This window comes from Microcaecilia unicolor, chromosome 5 (assembly GCF_901765095.1).
Source record: "Microcaecilia unicolor chromosome 5, aMicUni1.1, whole genome shotgun sequence".
NCBI classification, from domain to species: domain Eukaryota; kingdom Metazoa; phylum Chordata; class Amphibia; order Gymnophiona; family Siphonopidae; genus Microcaecilia; species Microcaecilia unicolor.
Window position 1 is genome coordinate 73,818,290 of NC_044035.1, and position 22,444 is coordinate 73,840,733.

The 22,444-nt window shown below is 42.8% G+C and overlaps 1 protein-coding gene across 1 annotated transcript in view; it reads left to right on the forward strand.

The window, feature by feature from the left end:
* ADGRA1 (adhesion G protein-coupled receptor A1) overlaps window positions 1-22,444 on the forward strand; it is an 816,325-nt gene that overhangs the window by 248,588 nt on the left and 545,293 nt on the right. Inside the window, exon 3 of the mRNA XM_030202995.1 lies at window positions 10,803-10,874. Within this exon, the coding sequence (XP_030058855.1) occupies window positions 10,803-10,874 (72 nt within the window). The remainder of the gene's footprint in view (window positions 1-10,802; window positions 10,875-22,444) is intronic.

Below are 22,444 nucleotides of genomic sequence, written 5' to 3' on the forward strand. Positions count from 1 at the left end.
CAGTCCAGGGCTGCAGGGGGCTCCAAATTGCGGACACACACTGCTTGTGAATGCAGGAGAGACAGGAGGCAGTCCGGCAGGAAAATACACATGCTCGGTGTGTCTCCGGATCCCAGGGTAGGCCAAAGCCAAAGCTGGGGCCTCAATTGTTAGGTTGCCCGGCGGCTAGGGTTACCATATGGCCTCAGAAAAAGGAGGACACATTGATCCAGTCCGGGTTTTGCTTCCATTAAAAGCAATGGAAGTAAAACTCAGACTGGCTCAATCTGTCCTCCTTTTTCTGGAGCCATATGGTAACCCTACCGGCGGTACTCTGTAGAAAATTGCAGATGTTTCCCCAGAGCAACACAGGGTCCATCCAGACCAGATCTGGAGGGAGATGTGGCATTGCCAGCACTAGGGGAGCCAGGTAAGTAGTCCCTTGGATCTTTCATGTTTTTATTTTAATTTTTAGATGTTGTTTTTGGGCCGCATTTGACAGGGCTCCAGGGAAAATTTTAAGTGGATTTTTTTTAGTGGTAGGGGTCTATGAGGACTTCCCTTGGGAGTGCATTGGGGGTGTGGACTCAAAGAAAATTTATTTTTTACCTGTAGAATGGGGATTTCGGGTTTGGAGGGTTAGCAAATCTTAGGATGCTCCTCTGGGAATCCTGTTAGTTATAGTCAATAAAGGGGAATTTTTGAGAATTGCTTACATGCTTTTGAAGGAATTTTATTGGTAATTTTGGGAGTTTTATAAGGAAAGTGCATGATGTCTGGAGAATCGTTTACTGTGAACATTTTAAACTGTAGGGGTTTTAATACAGGGGTAGCATATTAGGGTAGGGAATTTAGTGATATTTGACATTAATTTTGTGTTAAAAATATAAACTTGACTTTTTTTCTATTATAGTCTATGGGGTTTTTGTGGTTCAAAATGGTGCTGAGAACTACAAGCTACTGTAGTTCTGAGAGAAACTGTAAGTTTTGTAAACTGGAAGCTGATTGGCTGTTGGGGTAAGGAATGATATCAGAGTGGTCCCATTGTCACAGCCCATTGGGCAGCTGGACAGAAGTTGGGCATTAGCTTTGGGATGGTGAGGTTGCTGTGGGCAGTGGCTGCAGGAAAGTCAGGCCTTGGGCCTGATTAGGTCTTTTGTCAAGGAAAAAAAGTAGTTCAGAAGTTTTCTCCATTGGCAAATCCCTTGGGCCTCCTTTATGAGCAGTGTTGCACTACTTTTTGGTAGCCTTGCTTTAAGCAGTGGCAAAGCATAGTCTTGGGACAGGCCAGCCCCTTTAGTAGATATAGGTACTTGCAAGTGGAAGTTGTAGGGTTGGGAGCAGGGACACCCCTTTCTTTGCCCAGGAGAAATGCTGCTCAGCCACGTCAGAGCAGAAATAGGAGCATATGCGTATCTTTTTATTTTCTTTGGCAAGCTAGCTACAAATAGTTTCTGGGGAGACAGGACATACTCAAGGCACTACACAGGGAGAAAGGGTTTTCTCTTATTGTTTTTTATTAGTAAGGCAGTAGGCACCTCTGCATTCCTGGCTCCTGTTCCTGTTTTCTGCAGCTCCTGGCACCTTCTGATTCCTATGGTACCCTCCATAAGCAAGCTTCAAGCTGGTGAAGAAAGAAGATTTTATTTGTTATATCTTTATTTTAGTGTGCACACGTGTTTTAGATTTTTCTGTTTTTATGAAGCTGAGTACTCAGGCTATTTTGCTGTAAAAGCGAAACACTACAATGTGTGTCCTTAACTGCAAATGGGAGGGTTAGCTGCTTTGGGCAGTAATTAACCTGTAAAGAAGCAGACATAGAAAAAAAGGGAATTTACCACAAAGTAACTGATACTTGAAGGAAATAAAGGAAGCTTTTATTGACAACAAAGTGGTAACAAGTACATATCTGAATTTTTTGGCTGGGTAGTTATAAAACTGAGTCCTTACCTGTACATAGTCCTGTGCCTCACCCTTTTAAATGTTGAGCTGGGAAGAGAAAACCTGAGAGAAGGAAAAAATGTAATTGAAATTGATAGATGACTAGGAGTTTATAGATTACAACCTAGTATTACTTTGAATTTTGTACCTTAGAGGCATGACCAAATTCTAAAATTGAGAATTTTAGGGTTCCACATCTGTTTACTCATTTTTGTTCTGCCCTTGGAAAAACTTAAGAGCTGTGGCAAAAAGTAATATGTAATAAAGTATTGTCGGGAATAAAAAAAAAGATGTCCAGATTTCTGACTCATGGTTGCAAGGGCAGACACATTTCTGAATACAACACTGGCTTTCTAGGAATGTAACGCTTGAGTGCAAGTAAGCCTTTTCTCAGAGAGAACCTGCAAACCGCTACCACTGTGATCAATGGCTATTTAAGCTATTGCACTGAGAAATAGAGCCACTGAAACCAAGGGGGCATTACAGGAATACTGGATAAGCCATATGATCTTTTTATACTGTCATTCTACTTTTACACAGAGTCCAGCAGCCTGAAAGGGCCTAGTATTTCTTTTCTTTTTGTTACATTTGTACCCCGCGCTTTCCCACTCATAGCAGGTTCAATGCAGCGTACATACTATATACAGGTACTTATTTGTACCTGGAGCAATGGAGGGTTAAGTGACTTGCCCAGAGTCACATGGAGCTGCCTGTGCCTGTGGGAATCGAACCCAGTTCCCCAGGACCAAAGTCCACCACTCTAACCACTAGGCTACTCCTCCACTTTAGGAGTGAAGGATTAGATTTGAGCGCAGAGTGCTATGTTGATGAAGTTGAGGAATGATGGCCAAAACCACTGTACTAACTGGCCCTCAGACTTTGGGGGGATTTTGAGATGCAGACCTTGCTCAAGGTAGAATTTCTTCAGTGGCACTATAAGGAACTGCACATATTGGGCCAGGTTCTATATAAGGTGCCTAAAAAATCTGCGCGGTAAACATTTTCGCCTAAGTATATTCTATAAGCAGTGCCTAGATTTAGGCTCGGAATATAGAATACGCTTAGTTGATCAGCGCCTAAAGGTACGTGCCTCCATTTACACCAATGAAAACATGGTATAAATCACTGCGCTTAGATTTACACACACTGGGCCATATTATATAACTATGTGCATAAATTTTGAACTGCCCATGAAATGCCCATTTCCCCACCCATAGCCATTCTCCTTTTGAACTGTGTGCATTACAATTTAGGCACAGTTCATTACAGAATACACTTACCGAGTTGTGCACGTAAATTCTCATTATTACCAATTAGTGCATATTATTGCTTGTTAAATGCTGGTATCAATGCTGATTAGCTTGTTAAGCCAATTAAGTTACACACACTATTACTAAATATATCTAGATTTCGGCACAGATCTCTAGGCGCGCTATATAGAATCCGTGGGATTGTGGGGAATTCTATAAATGGGTACTGGCAAAAACTGAGTATATGTTATCTTGCAAAGGACTCATGCCCTTTAGAGAATAGCCCTTAGCGCTGATTCTCTGGGTGCCAGATATGCTTGTGCAAACCTGGTGCCCAAGCTGGGCACACTGACCCATTATTTTATAACGCTTCATGCAACATTTTGGAAAATCCCTGATTCTCCCATGCCTCTCCCATGGCCATACCCCATGCCATCCCATGGCCATAGGGTTGCATGCTATGGGATTTAGGAGCCAGATGCACTGACAGATCCTAATAGGTGCCAATTTACTTGAATATATGGTTGTTAGCATCCAGTTATTGATGGTTAACAGCTTGTTAGCCAATTACATTGTGCATATCTCAGGAGTGTGCCCAAATTTGGGCACCATGTATAGAATCCAGGGGATTCTGTTCTGCCTTTCAGGATTAGAATTGAAAGTTGGGAGAAAGTGATGCTCAGATCAGGGTGGATAAACTGATTGGCACAGCAATAAAAAAGCAAGATAGTTTCACTAATATATAACTTCTTTTATAGTTGCTGTCTTTTTTCAGATTACTATGAGTAAACTTACCCTCCATACTGGTTGTTCATTCTGTCAGTATGTATTACATAGATATATTGCAGGAGGTATGTCATTCTAATAAAACAAATCTTACTGCTTGCCGGCTGTCCATAGCATACACGCAAAAATAAATGGCATTTCTGTCAAATAAATTTTTTCACAGATATCATTTTTCTATTTCCTTATCTGAGACCAAAGAGATGGCATAATTTAATAGTTAATGCTACAAATTATTTATAGCTTGTATATAAAGCAATTAATCTCTCACAGTTTCCTTAAAGATATATTAAACAAAAGAGACCTCAAAGCTTCCCAGTGAGGCAATTCAATACTGAATGTTTGTACCTCTGTATTTGTATTTGGAGCAAGGTATTATCACTGGCCTCTACAATAAATGAAGAGGGGAAAAAAAAAGAACCGATATAAAAAATTCTTTCACACAGAGAAAAAACATTGGTTCCAAAAATTCCCCCTCGATTTAATTTCTAATATGAAACTATGAGAGAAAGTGCTCAATTAATCTAAATAAGCAATCTTAATTTCAAAAAACATATGGCAGACTTATACTATAGAAAATCCCTTGAATGATGCACCATTAATACTTATCCGACAATAGACATCAAAATCCCATAATGTCTTCTAATAACTTTCACCGATGTCACCATCTACTCTTTGCTGCTGAAATTATTCTCAAACCAGCAAAAAAACTGCAAAATCTTCTACAAGAGCACCTTGTTTTGCTGGAGTTCGCTGCTTCAGGAAGAAATGCACTCCATTAATTTTCATGGTTTGAGAATAATTTCGGCAGCAAAGAGTGGATGATTATGATGCGGAAGAGCTGAAAAAAATCTTGGTGAACCTGGAGGACGTACTAAGCCAAACTGACAAATTAAAGAGTAGTAAATCACCCGGTCCAGATGGCATGCATCTGAGGGTACTGAAAGAACTCAAACATAAAATGTACTATCTGCTGTTAATAATCTGTAACCTGTCATTAAAGTTGTCCGAAGTACCTGAAGATTGAAGGGTTGCCAATGTCATGCCAATTTTTAAAAAGGGTTCAGGGGTGATCTTGGAAATTAGACTGGTAAGCTTGTTGTCAGTCCTGGGTAAAATATTGGAAACTATTATAATGAATAAAATTATGGAACTCATAAATAAACATGGTTTAATGGGACAGAGTCAGCATGGTTTCAGCCAAAAGTGTCTTGCCTCATCAATTTGCTTCATTTCTTTGACAGCACAAATAAACATGTAGATATAGGTGAGCTGGTTGATGTAGTATATCTAGATTTTCAGAAAGGTTTTAAGAAAGTTCCTCAGAAGCCTAAGAAATAAGATGGGAGAGCAAAAGCCTAAGAAATAAGATGGGAGAGTTAGAACATATTGCACTAAATGAAATATTAGATATAATAGGCATCTCTGAGACCTGGTGGAAGGAGGATAACCAGTGGGACACTGTCATACCAGGGTACAAATTATATTGTAGTAATTGGGTGGATGAAATTGGTATAGGGGTAGCATTGTATGCTAAGGAGGGCCTTGAATCAAATAGACATCTTGGAGTCCCTATGGATTGAAATTGCATATGCAAAGGGGAAAAGGATAATGATAAGAGTGTACTACCGTCCATCTGGCCAGGATGAACAGACAGATATAGAAATGTTTTCAGAAATTAGGGAGGCTAACAAACTGGGGAACACAATTATAATGGGTGATTTCAATTACCCCGATATTGACTGGGTAAATGTAACTTCAGGGCATGCTAGGGAAGTAGAACTCCTTGACAAAATCAAGGACTGCTTTATGGAGCAGCTGGTACAGAAACCAACAAGAGGAGGAAAACACCTAGACCTAGTCATTAGTGAAGCACATGATCTGGTGCAGGAAGTAATGGTGCAAGGTCTGCTTGATAACAGCGCTCATAATGGGGTCTGTTTATTAAGCCGCAGGAAAAGGGGCCCTGTAGTAGCAACAGGGGACGTTTTCCCCACATGTCAGGGCCCTTTTACCACAGTGGGTAAAAAGCCCCTAAAAAAATTGGCCATCCAGTAAGAGTACACTTACCACATGGCCATGCAGGGGAGGGGGGAGCACTTACCACCACCCATTGATGTGGCAGCAAGGGTTCATGTGGAAACAGGGCAGCGTATGGTGATGCCCGATTACTGCCGGGTTAGCGCTACGCTATTAATTAAAAACATATATCCTGGCACGCTGGAAATGGTTGAGCTAGACCGGAACTATTGTGCTTAACTTTCAAAAAGGTTGGACCACTAGATGACCGAGGGGTAATAGGGGCACTCAGGGAAGACAAGGCCATAGCAGAGAGATTAAATGATTCTTTGCTTCAGTCTTCACTGAGGAAGATGTGGGAGAGATACCAGTGCCAGAAATGGTATTCGAAGCTGACGAGTCGGAGAAACTGAATGAATTCTCTGTAAACCTGGAGGATGTAATGGGGCAATTTAACAAATTGAAGAGTAGCAAATTGCCTGGACTGGATGATATTCATCCCAGAGTACTGACAGAATTGAAAAATGAACTTGCAGAACTATTATTAATAATTAGTAATTTATATTTAAAATCAAGCATGGTACCAGAAGATTGGAGGGTGGACAATATAACACCTATTTTTAAAAAAGGTTCCAGAGGTGATCCAAGAATTTACAAACTGGTGAGTCTGGCGTCGATGCCGGGCAAAATGGTAGAGACTATTATAAAGAACAAAATTACAGAGCATATACATAAGCATGGATTAATGAGACAAAATCAACATGGATTTAGTGAAGGGAAATCTTGCCTCACCAATCTACTACATTTCTTTGAAGGCGTGAACAAATAGGTGGATAAAGGTGAGCCGGTTGATATTGAGGGGCATAATTGAACGAAAACGTCTATCTCCATGGGCGTTTATCTCCGAGAACGGGTCCGTGAAGGGGCGGACCGAACCGTATTTTCGAAAAACATGGACGTTTATCTTTTTTTGAGCTGGGCGTTTTTGTTTTTCAGCGATAATGGAAACCGAAAGCGCCCAGCTCAAAAACGAATAAATCCAAGGCATTTGTTCGTGGGAGGGGCCAGGATTCGTAGTGCACTAGTCCCCCTCACATGCCAGGACACCAACCGGGCACCCTAGGGGGCACTTTTACAAAAAAAAACAAAACAAGGTAAAACAGCTCTCAGGTGCATAGCACCCTTCCCTTGGGTGTTGAGCCCCTCAAACCCCCTCAAAACCCACTGCCCACAAGTCTACACCATTACTATAGCCCTAAGGGATGAAGGGGGGCACCTACATGTGGGTACAGTGGGTTTGAGGGGCAGTTTGGAGGGCTCCCATTTACCAGCACAAGTGTAACAGGTGGGGGGGGGGGATGGGCCTGGGTCCACCTGCCTGAAGTCCACTGCACCCCTTAATAACTGCTCCAGTGACCTGCATACTGCTGCCAGGGAGGTGGGTATGACATTTGAGGGTGAAAATAAAAAGTTGTGAAACGGCATATTTTGTGGTGGGAGGGGGTTTGTGACCACTGGGGGAGTCAGGGGAGGTCATCCCCGATTCCCTCTAGTGGTCATCTGGTCATTTAGGGCACTTTTTGGGGCCTTATTCGTGGAAAAACAGGGTCCAGGAAAAGTGCCCTAAATTCTCGCTAAAAACGCATATTTTTTTCCCATTATCGGCGAAAGGCGCCCATCTCTGATCGGCCGATAACCATGCCCCAGTTCCGCCTTCACCACGCCTTCGACACGCCCCCATCAACTTTGTCCGCATCCGCGACGGAGTGCAGTTGAAAACGTCCAAATTCAGCTTTCGATTATACTGCTTTATTCGTTTTTGTGAGATAAACGTCTATCTCCCGATTTGGGTCACAATATAGGCGTTTTTCTATTTCGATTATAAGCAGGATTGTGTATCTGGATTTTCAAAAGGCATTTGACAAAGTACCCCATGAAAGACTTCAGAAGAAATTAGAGAGTCATGGAATAGGAGGTAGTGTTCTATTGTTGATTAAAAACTGGTTAAAAGAGAGAGCAGGATTAAGTGGTCAGTATTCTCAATGGAGAAGGGTAGATAGTGGGGTTTCCCAGGGGTCTGTGCTGGGACCATTGCTTTTTAACATATTTATATAAATGATCTAGAGATGGGAGTAACTAGTGGAGTAGTGAGGTAATTAAATTTGCTGATGAAACAAAGTTGTTCAAAGTTGTTAAATCGCAAGAGTATTGTGAATAATTACAAGAGGACCTTACGAGACTGGGAAACTGAGAGGGGCATAATTGAACGAAAACGTCTATCTCCATGGGCGTTTATCTCCGAGAACGGGTCCGTGAAGGGGCGGACCGAACCGTATTTTCGAAAAAAATAGACGTCCATGTTTTATTCGACAATTTGTGAGCTGGGCGTTTTTGTTTTTCAGTGATAATGGAAAATGAAAGCGCCCAGCTCAAAAACGAATAAATTCAAGACATTTGTTCGTGGGAGGGGCCAGGATTCGTAGTGCACTGGTCCCCCTCACATGCCAGGACACCAACCGGGCACCCTAGGGGGCACTTTTACAAAAACAAAAAAAAAAAGGTAAAAGAGCTCCCAGGTGCATAACACCCTTCACTTGTGTGTTGAGCCCCTCAAATCCCCCTCAAAACCCACTGCCCACAAGTCTACACCATTACTATAGCCCTAAGGGGTGAAGGGGGGCACCTACATGTGGGTACAGTGGGTTTGGGGGGGTTGGACGACTAAGCATTAAGCAGCACAATTGTAACAGGTTGGTGGGGGGGGGGGGGGTGGGCCTGGGTCCACCTGCCTGAAGTGCACTGCACCCCCTAACAACTGCTCCAGGGACCTGCATACTGCTGCCAGGGAGGTGGGTATGATATTTGAGGGTGAAAATAAAAAGTTGTGAAACATCATGTTTTGTGGTGGGAGGGGGTTAGTGACCACTGGGGGAGTCAGGGGAGGTCATCCCCGTTTCCCTCTGGTGGTAATCTGGTCATTTAGGGCACTTTTTGGGGCCTTATTTGTGAAAAGCAGGGTCCAGGAAAAGTGCCCTAAATTCTAGCTACAAACGCATACTTTTTTTCCATTATCGGCGAAAGGCGCCCATCTCTCCTCGGCCGATAACCACGCCCCAGTTCCACCTTCGCCACGCCTCCGACACGCCCCCGTCAACTTTGTACGCTTCCGCGATGGAGTGCAGTTGAAAACGTCCAAAATCGGCTTTCCATTATACCGATTTATTCGTTTTTGTGAGATAAACGTCTATCTCCCGATTTGGGTCGAAATCTAGGCGTTTTTCCTCTTTCAAATATAAGGTGGTGAGCATCCAAATGGCAGATGGTGTTTAATGTGAGGAAATGCAAAGTGATGTATGTGTGAACGAGGAATTCAGACTATAGCTAAGTGATTCAAGGTTCCACGTTAGGAGTCACTGACCAGGAATGGAATCTAAGTGTTATCGTTGATGATACATTGAAACCCTCTGCTCAGTGTGCAGCAGTGGCTAAGAAAACAAATAGAATGTTAGGTGCTATTAGGAAAGAAATGGAAAACAAAAATGAGGATGTTATAATGCCTTTGTATTGCTCCTTGTGTGTGACCGCACCTTGAATACGGTGTGCATTTCTGGTCACCGCATCTCAAAAAAGATATAGTGGAATTTGAGAAGGTACAGAGAAGGGTAACAAAAATGCTAAAGAGAATGGAATGACTTCCCTATGAGAAAAGGCTGAAGTGGTTAGGACTCTTCAGCTTGGAGAAAAGATGACTAAGGGGAGATATGATAGAGGTCTATAAAATAATGAGTAGAGTGGAGCGGGTAGACGTGAATTGCTTGTTTACTCTTTCCAAAACTACTAGGACTAGGAGGCACACAATGAAGCTACAAAGTAGTAAATTTAAAACAAATTGGAGAAAATATTTCTTCACTCAATGTATATTAAGTTCTGGAATTTGTTACCAGATAATGTGGTAAAAGCAGTTAGCTTAGCAGGGTTTTATAAAGGTTTGGATAACTTTCTAAAAGAAAAGTCTGTAAGTCATTATTAAGATGGACTTGAGGAAAATCCACTGCTTATTTCTAGGATAAGCAGCATAAAATGTATGTTACTGTTTTGGGATCTTGCCAGGTACTTATAACCTAGATTGGCCACTGTTGGAAACAGGATGCTGGTCTTTATGGACCTTCAGTCTGCCCCAGTATGGCAACACTTATGTACTTATGGGTGATTTTATAAGGTTTGCTCTGCATGTAAAGCCTGTTTTACGTACAGGCAAGGGCATTTAAAAAATTGTGGAACTACATACATGTGTAGCAAGTACACACATGAAGAGTATGCTTCTGAGCAGGCTTAAATGCCTGTGGCTTGTTTTTAGTCAGATTTTCTATGGGTTTAGCACGGTAATTTTATAAAGGTGCATAGGCGCCTATTGTCTTTATAAAATAGATTTGAAATAGCTTTCACACCTGTGTTTTCTGATGGCTACAATTACACAGCATAACCCCTGGCAATTGTGCAAGTGTTTACTTGAGCACATAAAGCATTGTTCTACACATTCAAGATGTTTATAAAATGACTTTACATATATTTTCCAGGGGATTATTTTAATTTCTTCTTAAATTTCATCACATCCATATTAGAATTAGTTGTTTCACCTCGGTAAACTTGTACTGTCTCCCCCTCATAATGTAGCAGGGTTGACTCCCTCATGTAATTTGTTACTGTGGTATTGCTGGAGAAGAAAGTGTATAATGAAGAAAATGTGAACTCTTTTTTTTCTTGTGGTTTGCTTATAGCATTAATGCGTAACCTGATAATTAATTGTTGCATCCACTGTTCTATCTCTAGAGATCTGAAGAATAACTTGATTAGCACCATTGAGCCAGGGGCCTTTTATGGACTCTCAGAACTGAAGCGTCTGTAAGTATTACATTTTAGTGTTCTTAGCTTTCCTTCTTTGATTTCATCAGAGAATAATGATATGAAGTCTTCAGTTCCAGGTCTTAGAACTCTTCTTGTACAATGTAGTTATTTTTATTCCTCTGCATATAATAACTCACTTTACTGTTTTCCTCAAACTTGTTTTTAAGAAAATATTTTAGGAGATTTTAATTCATCCTGCAGTAGCATCACAGAGCATGTTAAATATGCTAATACATTCATGAAATAGCTTGAAATGTTCCATTGTTCAAGATTTTAACAGCATATATATTAACATATTAATTCTGAAAAAATATGATATGACAGAATAAAAGCACAACTTTGGCTTTTCTAGGATACAGTTCTTCTATGTGAGATGAACCAGAAAAGATAGAAATACATAGGGGTAATTCTTCACTTAATAGATCACTTAAAATTAGGTGCCAAGTGCAGATTCAGTAATGGCAGTTGTGCTTGGAACTATAACAAGCACCCGAGACTCTACTCATAACAAGCACCCGAGACTTCAACGAGTTCCTACAATTATGGGATCTACAAGGTTCAAACACGCAACCAACACACAAAAAAGGACACACATTAGACATCATAACACACAAATTTGTCCGTGATGCAAACTTTATACTAACCAACACTAAATGGTCACCCATACTGTGGTCAGACCATCACAAAGCACATATCACCCTCCAATGGAGAATGAAAGACATACCTAGCAAACAACCACTAAGAACTTACACCACAAGAGGAAAAATTGATCCGGTTATATTCTGGCAACAGATCTATACTGACGGATGGACAATAAAGACAGACACAACTCAGTTCCTATCACAATGGGACAATAGATGCAAATCGATACTAGACAACATTGCTCCAATCCAAACCAGAACATCGCACAGAAAAACCTCAATACCATGGTTCAACGAAGAACTGAAAAAACTCAAAACACAAGTCAGGAAACTAGAACATGCATGGAACAAAAAGAAAGACGAACCCGCTCTTAACGCTTGGAAGCAACTCCGAAGGAAATACAAATATACCATAAGACAAACCAAAAGACAATACTACAAAACTGAAATCGGACCAAATTACAAAGACACACACAAACTCTTCCAACTTGTGAATAAACTATTAGACACCACTCCAGTCACTAACAACAACAAAGACACACCTGGAGCCGACGACCTGGCGAAATACTTTAAGGAGAAAATCATACAACTGCGACTCAAAATACCTGTCAGCCCAATCGAATACAATACACTCCTAGAGTGCCTAGAACCAGACCCTGGAATCTACCCAGCAGACAGGATCTGGACTGAATTTACTACACTACCAGAAGACCTTGTTTCACAAACACTTAAAAAATTCACCAAATCTCACTGCAAACTAGACATATGCCCAAACAACCTCATGAAGTCAGCCCCTCAACACTTTATAACAGACCTAACAAATCATATGAACTTCATGTTACAAAATGGCCTCTTCCCACGGGAGAAGGGTAACATCCTACTTACCCCCATTCCCAAGGACGCAAAGAAAAATGCTAATGAACTAACGAACTACAGACCAGTAGCATCTATTCCCTTAATCACCAAAATAACAGAAGGAGTGGTGACCAAACAACTCACAGAGTATCTATACAAGTTCTCAATACTACATGATTCTCAGTCAGGATTTCGCTCTAATCACAGCACTGAAACCGTACTAGTTACGCTCCTGACCAAATTCAAACAATTGATAGCAAATGGCAACAACATACTACTGTTACAATTCGACATGTCAAGCGCATTTGACATGGTCGACCATGGAATCTTATTACACATCCTCGAATACTTCGGACTCGGAGGCAATGTTCTAAATTGGTTTAAGGGCTTCCTAACCACACGCTCATATCAAGTGACATCAAACTCGATTACTTCAGCTACATGGACACCTGAATGCGGAGTTCCACAGGGATCCCCCTCTCACCAACCATATTCAACCTAATGATGACACCCCTGGCTAAACTACTATCGAACCAGAATCTTTAACGTCTTTAACTGTTAATTAGGGTCAATTAATATCAATTATAGCCAAGAATTTGTTATAGCAAATTAGCATCTAATTAATCTATTACATTGCACATACAAATTTGCATGCTAATCAGAAATTTGGGCATGCAACATTTTAGATTTAGAGGGACAGTCTTCTAAATGATTTGTTATACCTTTGGCTATTGCATAATATTAAACCATCCTCCCATTACTACTTTAGGAGTAGCCTAATGGTAAGAGCAGCTGTAGAACAAGGGTTCAAATCCCAGTGCTGCTCCTTGTGGTTTCGGGCAGGTTGCTTAGCCTTTTTTTACAAACTCGGGGTCCTTTTACAAAATGGCAGTAAGCACTAATGCATGACGTGCTCAGACATCCAGTGGTAGTTCTGCGATTGCCGCTTGCCAATCTTACCATAAAAAATGTAAAATATTTTTTATTGCTAGTGGTGTATTTGGGGGCAGAGAGTAGGTGTGCTCTGCACTAATCAGCAAATTGCCAGTGCTGCTGATTAGTGCAGGATTAGCACATGAGCCCTTACCGCCTATAAAATAGATGGCAAGAGATTTTTCTAGATTAAGAATGAGGTGATATGCCTGTAACCAAACAGTGATATGACATGATTAAAGTAGGGAAAAATTGGGGGAACGGTGGTCATGATACGAGACAAGAAGGATATCATCAGCATATATGTATGCTGAGATTGAGTGATCTTGTATTAAGGTGATAAGGGGATGAAGAAGATGTTGAAGAGGAAGGGTGCGAGTACTGAACCCTAGGGCATGGCACAGAGATCGAAGAGGACAATGAAACAGAGAAGATGCGGTATGTGAGAAATGAAAAAACGAGGTGAACCACTGTAGGACTATCCCACTAAGGCCTACTGCAGAAATTAGAAAGAAGTAAGGCATGGTCCACCAGATATAAAGGCAGTGGTGAGATCAACAGATACCAGCAAAATTCCCCTGTCCAAATTTGCATGCAAATCATTCAAAAGGGAAATAATAACAGTCTTGGAACTGTGTGCCTAAGCCTGGATTGACAGGGATGCAGTACACTGGATGCTGCAAAAGGAAATTGAGATCTAAAACAATCAAATGGATTGTAAGATGTAAGGATCACACCAAACATTACTGAAAATGTCCCTGGGCTTTTGAAACAGCAGTATTTTGAGCCAGAATGATGTACTCACTTCATTCCTTCACCTGGTCAGTCCCAGTTACTAACCAACAAATGAATTTCAGTGCGCTCTGGTTTTTGTTGACAGTAACCCACATTTTCCCTCCTTCACTCTGTATATGGCGTCCACATGCTGAAGTTGTTAAAACACAATTTTCTCAGGTAGTTTTGAGAGGAAGGGACTTTGGATACAGGTCTATAGTAGGACATCATAGTTGTATCACAGTTGGTCTTCTTAGGGATTGGATGGATGATGGCATACTTCCATTCAGGTGGAATGAAACTTGTGGATAGGCTATTGCAGATAATCATAAATGATAATGGAAGAAGACCATGTTCATTGATTTGAAGCCATGGCAATGGGATGGTCTCTGGAAAGCAGATAGTTTGCTTACTGTTAGAGTCAAATTTAGTAAAAGTAATCAATAAGTGAAGATTAAATCCAGACTAGGATGAAGACATGGTACTATTTAATATCTATTAGTTCATTTTCCTTATATGCTGGGAGGTATTGCTTTCGTGTAGATTTGATTGCACCCTTGCAAATCTAATTTTTCTAAGGTTCCTGGAAGCTATTTAATAAGAAAATCTAATTTCTTCTTTATCCTGTGACCATCACCTACTGGCAATACAAATGGTGATCGTTACCTGCATGAGCACACATTGGTCTGGATTTAGGAGTCAGAGCTTAACTGAGTAGCTGCTGGAACCAGTGACTTCCACAGTGAAGCCATGGACATCTTCATGATATGGAATATTTTATGATAGGGCACTTCCATTGTATGCTTGTAGATGACCATGGTTATCCTTCATTGGCTTGGTTGGTTGGTTCATTACTTAATCCCTCCTCTATCTCTGAAGAGTACACAGCTGCATCTATTACTTTATCAAGGCCATTATAGAATGCACCTTGTTGCTTCTGAAGGGACACCAGTGATGATTTCATTTTGTTTTTCTCCTGCCAATGTTAATGACACTTGCCATAGAGACACAAAAGGGGATATAGGGGATACAAAAAAAACAGAGGACACGGAAGGCTCAGATCCCAGTGTGGCATCTCAGAGAGCTAACACACTACACCAATAGTTCACATGAACTTTCTAGCTGGTGTAGAGGTAAGCATAAGCGTGGTGAATTTGTAAGTGGTGTCATGCCAGAAATGATAAGGATGTTAATGTGTGTCTCTGTGTCTGGCCTAATGTGGCTATAAAAAAGGTCAGCATGCCCATGCTCTCACTAGATTCAGGCAGACCAAAATGTTTACATTGTTGTGCCTCATGCAATTGGCTATCCTGCTTATAATCAAAAGAGAAAAATGCCTATATTGTGACCCAAATCGGGAGATGGATGTCTTTCTCCCGTGGGAGCCCAAATCGGTATAATCGAAAGCCGATTTTGGGCGTTTCCAACTGCAATCCGTCCCAGAAACGGATAAAGTTGATGGGGCGTGTCGGAGGCGTTGTGAAGGCGGAACTGGGGCGTGGTTATCGGCTGAGAAGAGATGGGCGTCTTTAGCTGATAATAAAAAAAAAGGCGTTTTACCGCGATTTTGGGTCACTTTTTTTGGACCCTTTTTTTTCACGAACAGATCCTAAAAAAGTGCCCCAACTGACCAGATGACCACTGGAGGGAATCGGGGATGAGCTCCCCGGACTCCCCCAGTGGTCATTAACCCCCTCCCACCAAAAAAACACCACTTTAAAAACTTTTTTTACAGTCGCTATGCCAGCCTCAAATGCCGTACCCACCTCCATGACAGCAGAATGTGTTCTATCCTGTGACAGCCTTTCCCTGGTTCTGATGTGGCTCTAGGGTGAGTGTGACACCTTTTCTGTTATGCGCACTGCAGAGTCACATCAGCAATGCATTGTGGTGGGTGTAGGGTATTGGGCTCTGTGATTACACTAGCTTGTGGCAAATGCTCACGATGTTGGTAGTTGGTAGGCTCTACTCCCATGGTGCTTTTCCCCCTGCTTACTGGGTCAGAGTGTGCCCTGTTTTGTTGCCGGTAGACCATGAGGTATTGGCCATTTTTGTAAGCCAGTTTTAGATCCCTTTCACGTGTTAGCCACGTTACAGAACTTAGTTCTTACCTTGAATGTGGCTGAAAGAGGGCATTGTACACCATTCTGCCAGCTCTGACCTATGCTAATCTCAGTACCAGGGAGACTCATTGCCAGTGGGGCACAACCTTTGATCTGCAGTTAACTGTGAGTAAGCATGCTTATTCCAATAAAGGACGTTTTCGGAGAGATTAGTCTTCAGGTGCCAACTGGTGTGCCAATGTTATATAGCAGCAACAAGTCCTAGAGGCCTGCGTATATGCAGGTCCCTGGAGCACTTTTAGTGGGTACCGCAGTGCACTTCAGCCAGGTGGACCCAGGCCCATCCCCCCTACCTGTAACACTTGTGCTGGTAAATGGGAGGCCTCCAAAACCCACTGTACCCACATGTAGGTGCCCCCTTCACCCCTAAGAGCTATGGTAGTGTTATACATTTGTGGGTAGTGGGTTTTGGGGGAAGGGGGTAGGGTGCTCAGCACCCAGGGTAAGGGAGCTATGCATGTGGGAGCATTGTCTGAAGTCCACTGCACTGACCTCTTGGTGCCCAGTTGGTGTCCTGGCATGTCAGGGGGATGAGTGTACTACAAATCGTGGCCCCTCCCACGACCAAATGGCTCGGATTAGGATGTTTTTGAGCTGGGCGTTTTTAGTTTCCATTATCGTCCAGCTGAAAAACGTCCATTTTTTCGAAAATACGGTCTGTCCCGCCTCTTCACGTACCCGTTTTCGGACATAGACGCCCATGGAGATAGGCATTCGCATTCGATTATGCCCCTCTGTATCTTCCAAATCGTGCTGTAGGCCATCTACAGTGGCCAAACGGTGATGTACTTCATAAGTACATAAGTACATAAGTAGTGCCATACTGGGAAAGACCAAAGGTCCATCTAGCCCAGCATCCTGTCACCGACAGTGGCCAATCCAGGTCAAGGGCACCTGGCACGCTCCCCAAACGTAAAAACATTCCAGACAAGTTATACCTAAAAATGCGGAATTTTTCCAAGTCCATTTAATAGCGGTCTATGGACTTGTCCTTTAGGAATCTATCTAACCCCTTTTTAAACTCCGTCAAGCTAACCGCCCGTACCACGTTCTCCGGCAACGAATTCCAGAGTCTAATTACACGTTGGGTGAAGAAAAATTTTCTCCGATTCGTTTTAAATTTACCACACTGTAGCTTCAACTCATGCCCTCTAGTCCTAGTATTTTTGGATAGCGTGAACAGTCGCTTCACATCCACCCGATCCATTCCACTCATTATTTTATACACTTCTATCATATCTCCCCTCAGCCGTCTCTTCTCCAAGCTGAAAAGCCCTAGCCTTCTCAGCCTCTCTTCATAGGAAAGTCGTCCCATCCCCACTATCATTTTCGTCGCCCTTCGCTGTACCTTTTCCAATTCTACTATATCTTTTTTGAGATACGGAGACCAGTACTGAACACAATACTCCTGGTGCGGTCTTGTGAAGAAATGCAATCCTCAAATTTCTCAAACCACTGGTGCTATTGCGATAAGAAGTTAAAGCAGCAACTTCCAATATAACTTTGGCGGTGGTCTGTAGGTTTATTTGGAACATATCATAGCCAGTGTCATTTTTGAAGCAGAAAAACATTGGTTTTTTTTTTAATGGCCATTTGCTAAACATTGTTTTTCACAGTGCATCTATCCTTTTGGACCATTAAAAAAAAAAAACATTCAAGTGGAAAACTCATAAAATCAAGTTATTGAGATGTAAGAGGAACCAGCACTCTTAGTATACTGGCCACACAGACATCCCAGCAGAGCTGTGAGGCAATGCAATGCACTTCACATAAAAGGTCCCAGGTGCACATCTCACTGCTACCCTCTTATATTGTATGGGGAGCAGTGGCGTAGCAAGGGCAGGGCGGTGGGGGCGGTCCGCCCCGGGTGTCATCGGGTGGGGGGGTGCTCCGCTCCCGCTGCTCCGCCTTTAACATTTTTTTTCGAAGCGCCGGAGAGTGGCAGGCAGCGCGCCTCGCGTCTGCCCTGCGCTAGTAAAGAAGATCTCGCTGACGTCATTGCCCTTCCCACACTGAGTCCCGCCCGCCCTTGCGTAATAGGAAGTTGCCTCAGAGGGGGGCGGGACTCAATGTGGGAAGGGCGACGACGTCAGCGAGATCTTCTTTACTAGCAGGGCAGACGCGAGGCGCGCTGCCTGCCACTCTCCGGCGCTTCGAAAAAAAATGTTAAAGGCATGACAGGGTAGGAGCAGCAGGAGAACGGATCTCAGGGGGGGGACTCAGAGGGGAGAAGGGGATTGGGGATGGGGTGGGGGCGCTCAGAGGGGTGCTTAAAGGGGATTAGGGAGGGTGGGAGAGCATCAAGGAGGGGAGAAGGGGATTGGGGAGGGGTGGGGACCTCAGAGGGGTGCTTAAAGGGGATTAGGGAGGGTGGGGGAGCTCAGAGAGGGGAGAAGGGGATTGGGGAAGGGTGGGGGAGCTCTGAGGGGTGCTTAAAGGGGATTAGGGAGGGTGGGGGAGCTCAGAGAGGGGAGAAGGGGATTGGGGAGGGGTGGGGTGGGGGAGCTCAGAGGGGTGCTAAAAGGGGATTAGGGAGGGTGGGGAGCTCAGAGAGGGGAGACGGGGATTGGGGAGGGGTGGGGGAGCTCAGAGGGGTGCTTAAAGGGGATTTGGGAGGGTGGGGGAGCTCAGTTGGCTGCTCAGAGAGGGGAGAAGGGGATTGGGGAGGGTGGGGGTGCTCAGGGGGGGGAGGGGAGTGCTCAGATGGGAGAAGGGGTCTGAAGCTGGAACTGGGGTCTGACATGGGGGCAGGAGGGAAAATGGGTCCATGCCTGGGGCAGGTGGGAGAATGGGGCTGGGGCTGAAAGGGGGGGATGCAAGGCATGTGGTGGATGAAGGGGACTGGAACTGGGGGCTGAAAAGAGGGGGCAGAGAGAAAGGGGACAGATCCTGGATGGAAGGGGGGCATGTGAGGGAGTGCAGACCCTGGACGGATGGGAGAGGGAGGGCAGACGGATTGAAGGGGCAGAGAGAAAGGGCAGATGGTGGGTGGAAGGGGAGAGAGAAAGAGGGCAGACTGGGGCAAATGGTGGATGGAAGGGACAGAGATAGAGGGCAGATGTTGATGGAAGGGGGGGAGAGAGATGGCAGACTGGGGCAGATGGTGCATGGAAGGGGCAGAAGTGGATGGAAGAGAGAGAGGGCAGACATTGGATGGCAGAGAGAGAGCGAAGACAGACGCTGGATAGAAGGAAGACAGTGAAAAGATGAGGAAAGCAGAAACCAGAGACAACGAACTGTAAATATATATTTTTATTTTTTTGCTTTAGGATAAAGTAGTATTGTAGCTGTGTTAATAAATGTTTATAATAGAACATGTAAATAAGGTAATCTTTTTATTGGACTAATTTTAATACATTTTACTTTCGGAAAACAAAACCCCCTTCCTCAGGTCAGGATAGGACACTGTAACAGTACTATACTGAATTGACCTGAGGAAGGAGGTTTTGGCCTCTGAAAGCTAAATGTATTAGTCCAATAAAATGATATTATTTGTTTTATTTCTATTTGTTAATTTGTAAAGTGGTGATTGGTATTTGTTAGTTTTTTCAAATTTACATCTGCTGTCTTTATATTTTGCACAGTACTAGAGGACATTTTCTGTTTCTGTGGTGTTGCATTGTATGCAGAGTCTGGCATCTTGGGGGTTCAGTTTAATTTTTGTCTAAATAGAAAGTTTATGATTACTTATTCTATAGTGGATTAGGGTATATCTATTTGTGAAAAAGACATGGCTTTCGGTTGGCATTGACTGTGCAGGATCGACGATCTGTACTAATCTGTCTGTTTTCGTTTTACAATAGGTGAATTGATGTTCTAGTGCTCACTGTAGTGTTTAAGATGCTTTCCTTTTCCTTGTGTGACTCGTACAAATTACTGCTTATGGTATGGTAGAATTGCTCTATAGGTCCTGAGTGTTTTGTATTCTCGGTATGCCTAGTACTGGATTTCAGGGGGTGGGGGTGTTAAAAAATGACCGGCCCCGGGTGTCAACTACCCTAGCTACGCCACTGATGGGGAGCCCTACAAAACCCACCAAAAACCTACTGTACACAACTACAGTAGCCCTTATGCCTGCCTGCAATTGTCACCTATATGTAGGTACAGTAAGTTTTTGGTGGGTTTTGGAGGGCTTACACTTTCTACCACAAGTGTAATAGTTAGAATGGGTTATGGGCCTAGCTCCCCTTCTCTACAGTATACTGCACTGACCACTAGGCTACTCCTGGGACCTGCTTGCTACTCTAATAGGACTGACCATAACTACTACTACTACTACTACAAATCATTTCTATAGCGCTACCAGTCGTACGCAGCGCTTCACTGAAGTTGTCATAGAGGCTGGTATGTACTGTGTCTTTCACATTTTTGGGGAGTTGGTGGGAGTCAGTGACACTGGGAGAGTAAATCCCTCCAGTGGCAGAAAAATGTCCAAGTATTAGGAACGCCCAAATCCTGCTCCTAACATGCCCCCTTGTGATTTGAATGCACTTCAGATGAACTGCATAGGAAAACGTCTTACAATGGGTTTCAAAAATAGCGATTTGGACATTTTAGGGAAAAAAACATCCAAATGCTGCTTTGTGCCATTTTTTGACCGTTATTCTGTTTCAAAAATGAGCCCCTTAGTGGCTGAAAGTAATACCAATGGCGCCTCTGATTGAGAAGTTTGGAAGCCATAACAGTCCAGAAACTGTCACAACTTCCCAGCTAAGAAAAAAAAAATTAGAAGAGAGGCCGGAATCTTAATAATTCAATCTGTGGCTGGAGCTATGTTTCTAAGCCGTCATCCCAGAGCCAAGCACGTGGTTTCCTTTTCAAACACTTTTCTATTTAAGGTGTTCCAAGGCATGGCAGGTAGGAAGAGACAGGATACCTTTTTTGCATTACCTTTTTTTTTGTCTAATGCTGCTTTGTCCTAGTTTAAGCCTCTGAGCTGTCAGGTCTGTGTAGCATTGGAAAAGCAGAGAGCAGCTTCTTCAGATGTGTACTTTGGTATCCACAGGAGCATTGCATTAATACTTTTATCACTGCATCTGTGTCATGCTCTTCAATTGTCCTTCCAAGGATGTGATGAGAATAAAACATGGAAGCTGGTGAGGATGAAAGGACAAACATGGAGACTGAGAGATGGATAAGAAGGTGAAATGGAGGAGGTTTGAGAGAGTCCTAATGGGAAGATAGAGGCTTGAAAGGAGCCTATAGAGGGAAAAGGAAACTAGGAGGGGGCAATAAGATTGTTATATATTAAAATAGTTTCTTTCCTCTGCTCCTAGTGTCTGTGTCTCAAGTCAGCCATTCAGACTTGTGTTATATGTGTATTGAATCCACAGAAAGTTAAAATAATTCTATATTTTCTCAGCCTGTGTACCATTACAGAAACTTTTAGCCTTTGCTAGAAGTTTAGCGGTTTATAGCTGTTTAGTGGATTATGAGACATGTTTTGATATTTGATATTCTATTCCAGGTGCTAGTACTGTTAAACATTGTCAACAGAAAAGCTCAGAAAAGGTCATGAACTCAGTCCTGACATTAGCATGACCCCAAACCTTTTAATTATGCTGTGCATGGGTGTAATTCTTAGATATTGCATTTAAATAGCAGCTGTTTGGAATCTGGGAAGGTTTTGTTATTTGGAACTTGAAATGGCTTCAGCCCTGGCAGTAATGACATGTTTACGCTGATCCAGCTGTTTTCAGAATGAGAGCTTGTCACTTCTGTGAGAAACATTAGCAGAATAAAATTCAGGAAAAAGTAGTGCAGCAGATGAGCCACAGAGACCAAATTGCTAACAAGCAGTGACAGTTAAATAATAAATGAGGAGAAGTTCAGATTATTTCATTTGATTTAAAGTTCTGTGAAGGCATAGGTGATCCAGATCATCCAATTGATTCACACTCTGTGAAATGCAGTATTGCACTTTAAAAGTGTGCGCTCAGATTGAGGGGAAACATCATTGGGTCGATATTCAAAGTGATTTAACCAGCTAGAAACAGCTCCTGGCCAGTTAAATCACCTGTTTGGGGCTAACCACTAATTTGTTGTGACACTTAACTGGTTAGTGAAGCTGAAAATAACTGGTTAGCGCTGAACTGAATAAATATAAGTCGCAGCAAAAACAGGAGTAGGATGATCTGGCCCTTTCAATGACCAAGGAGGACGTATATACAATAAGAGTCTTTTTTAAAGAACATCAAGTGACTCGACACAACAGCTGTGTTTCGGCACCTATGCGCCTGCT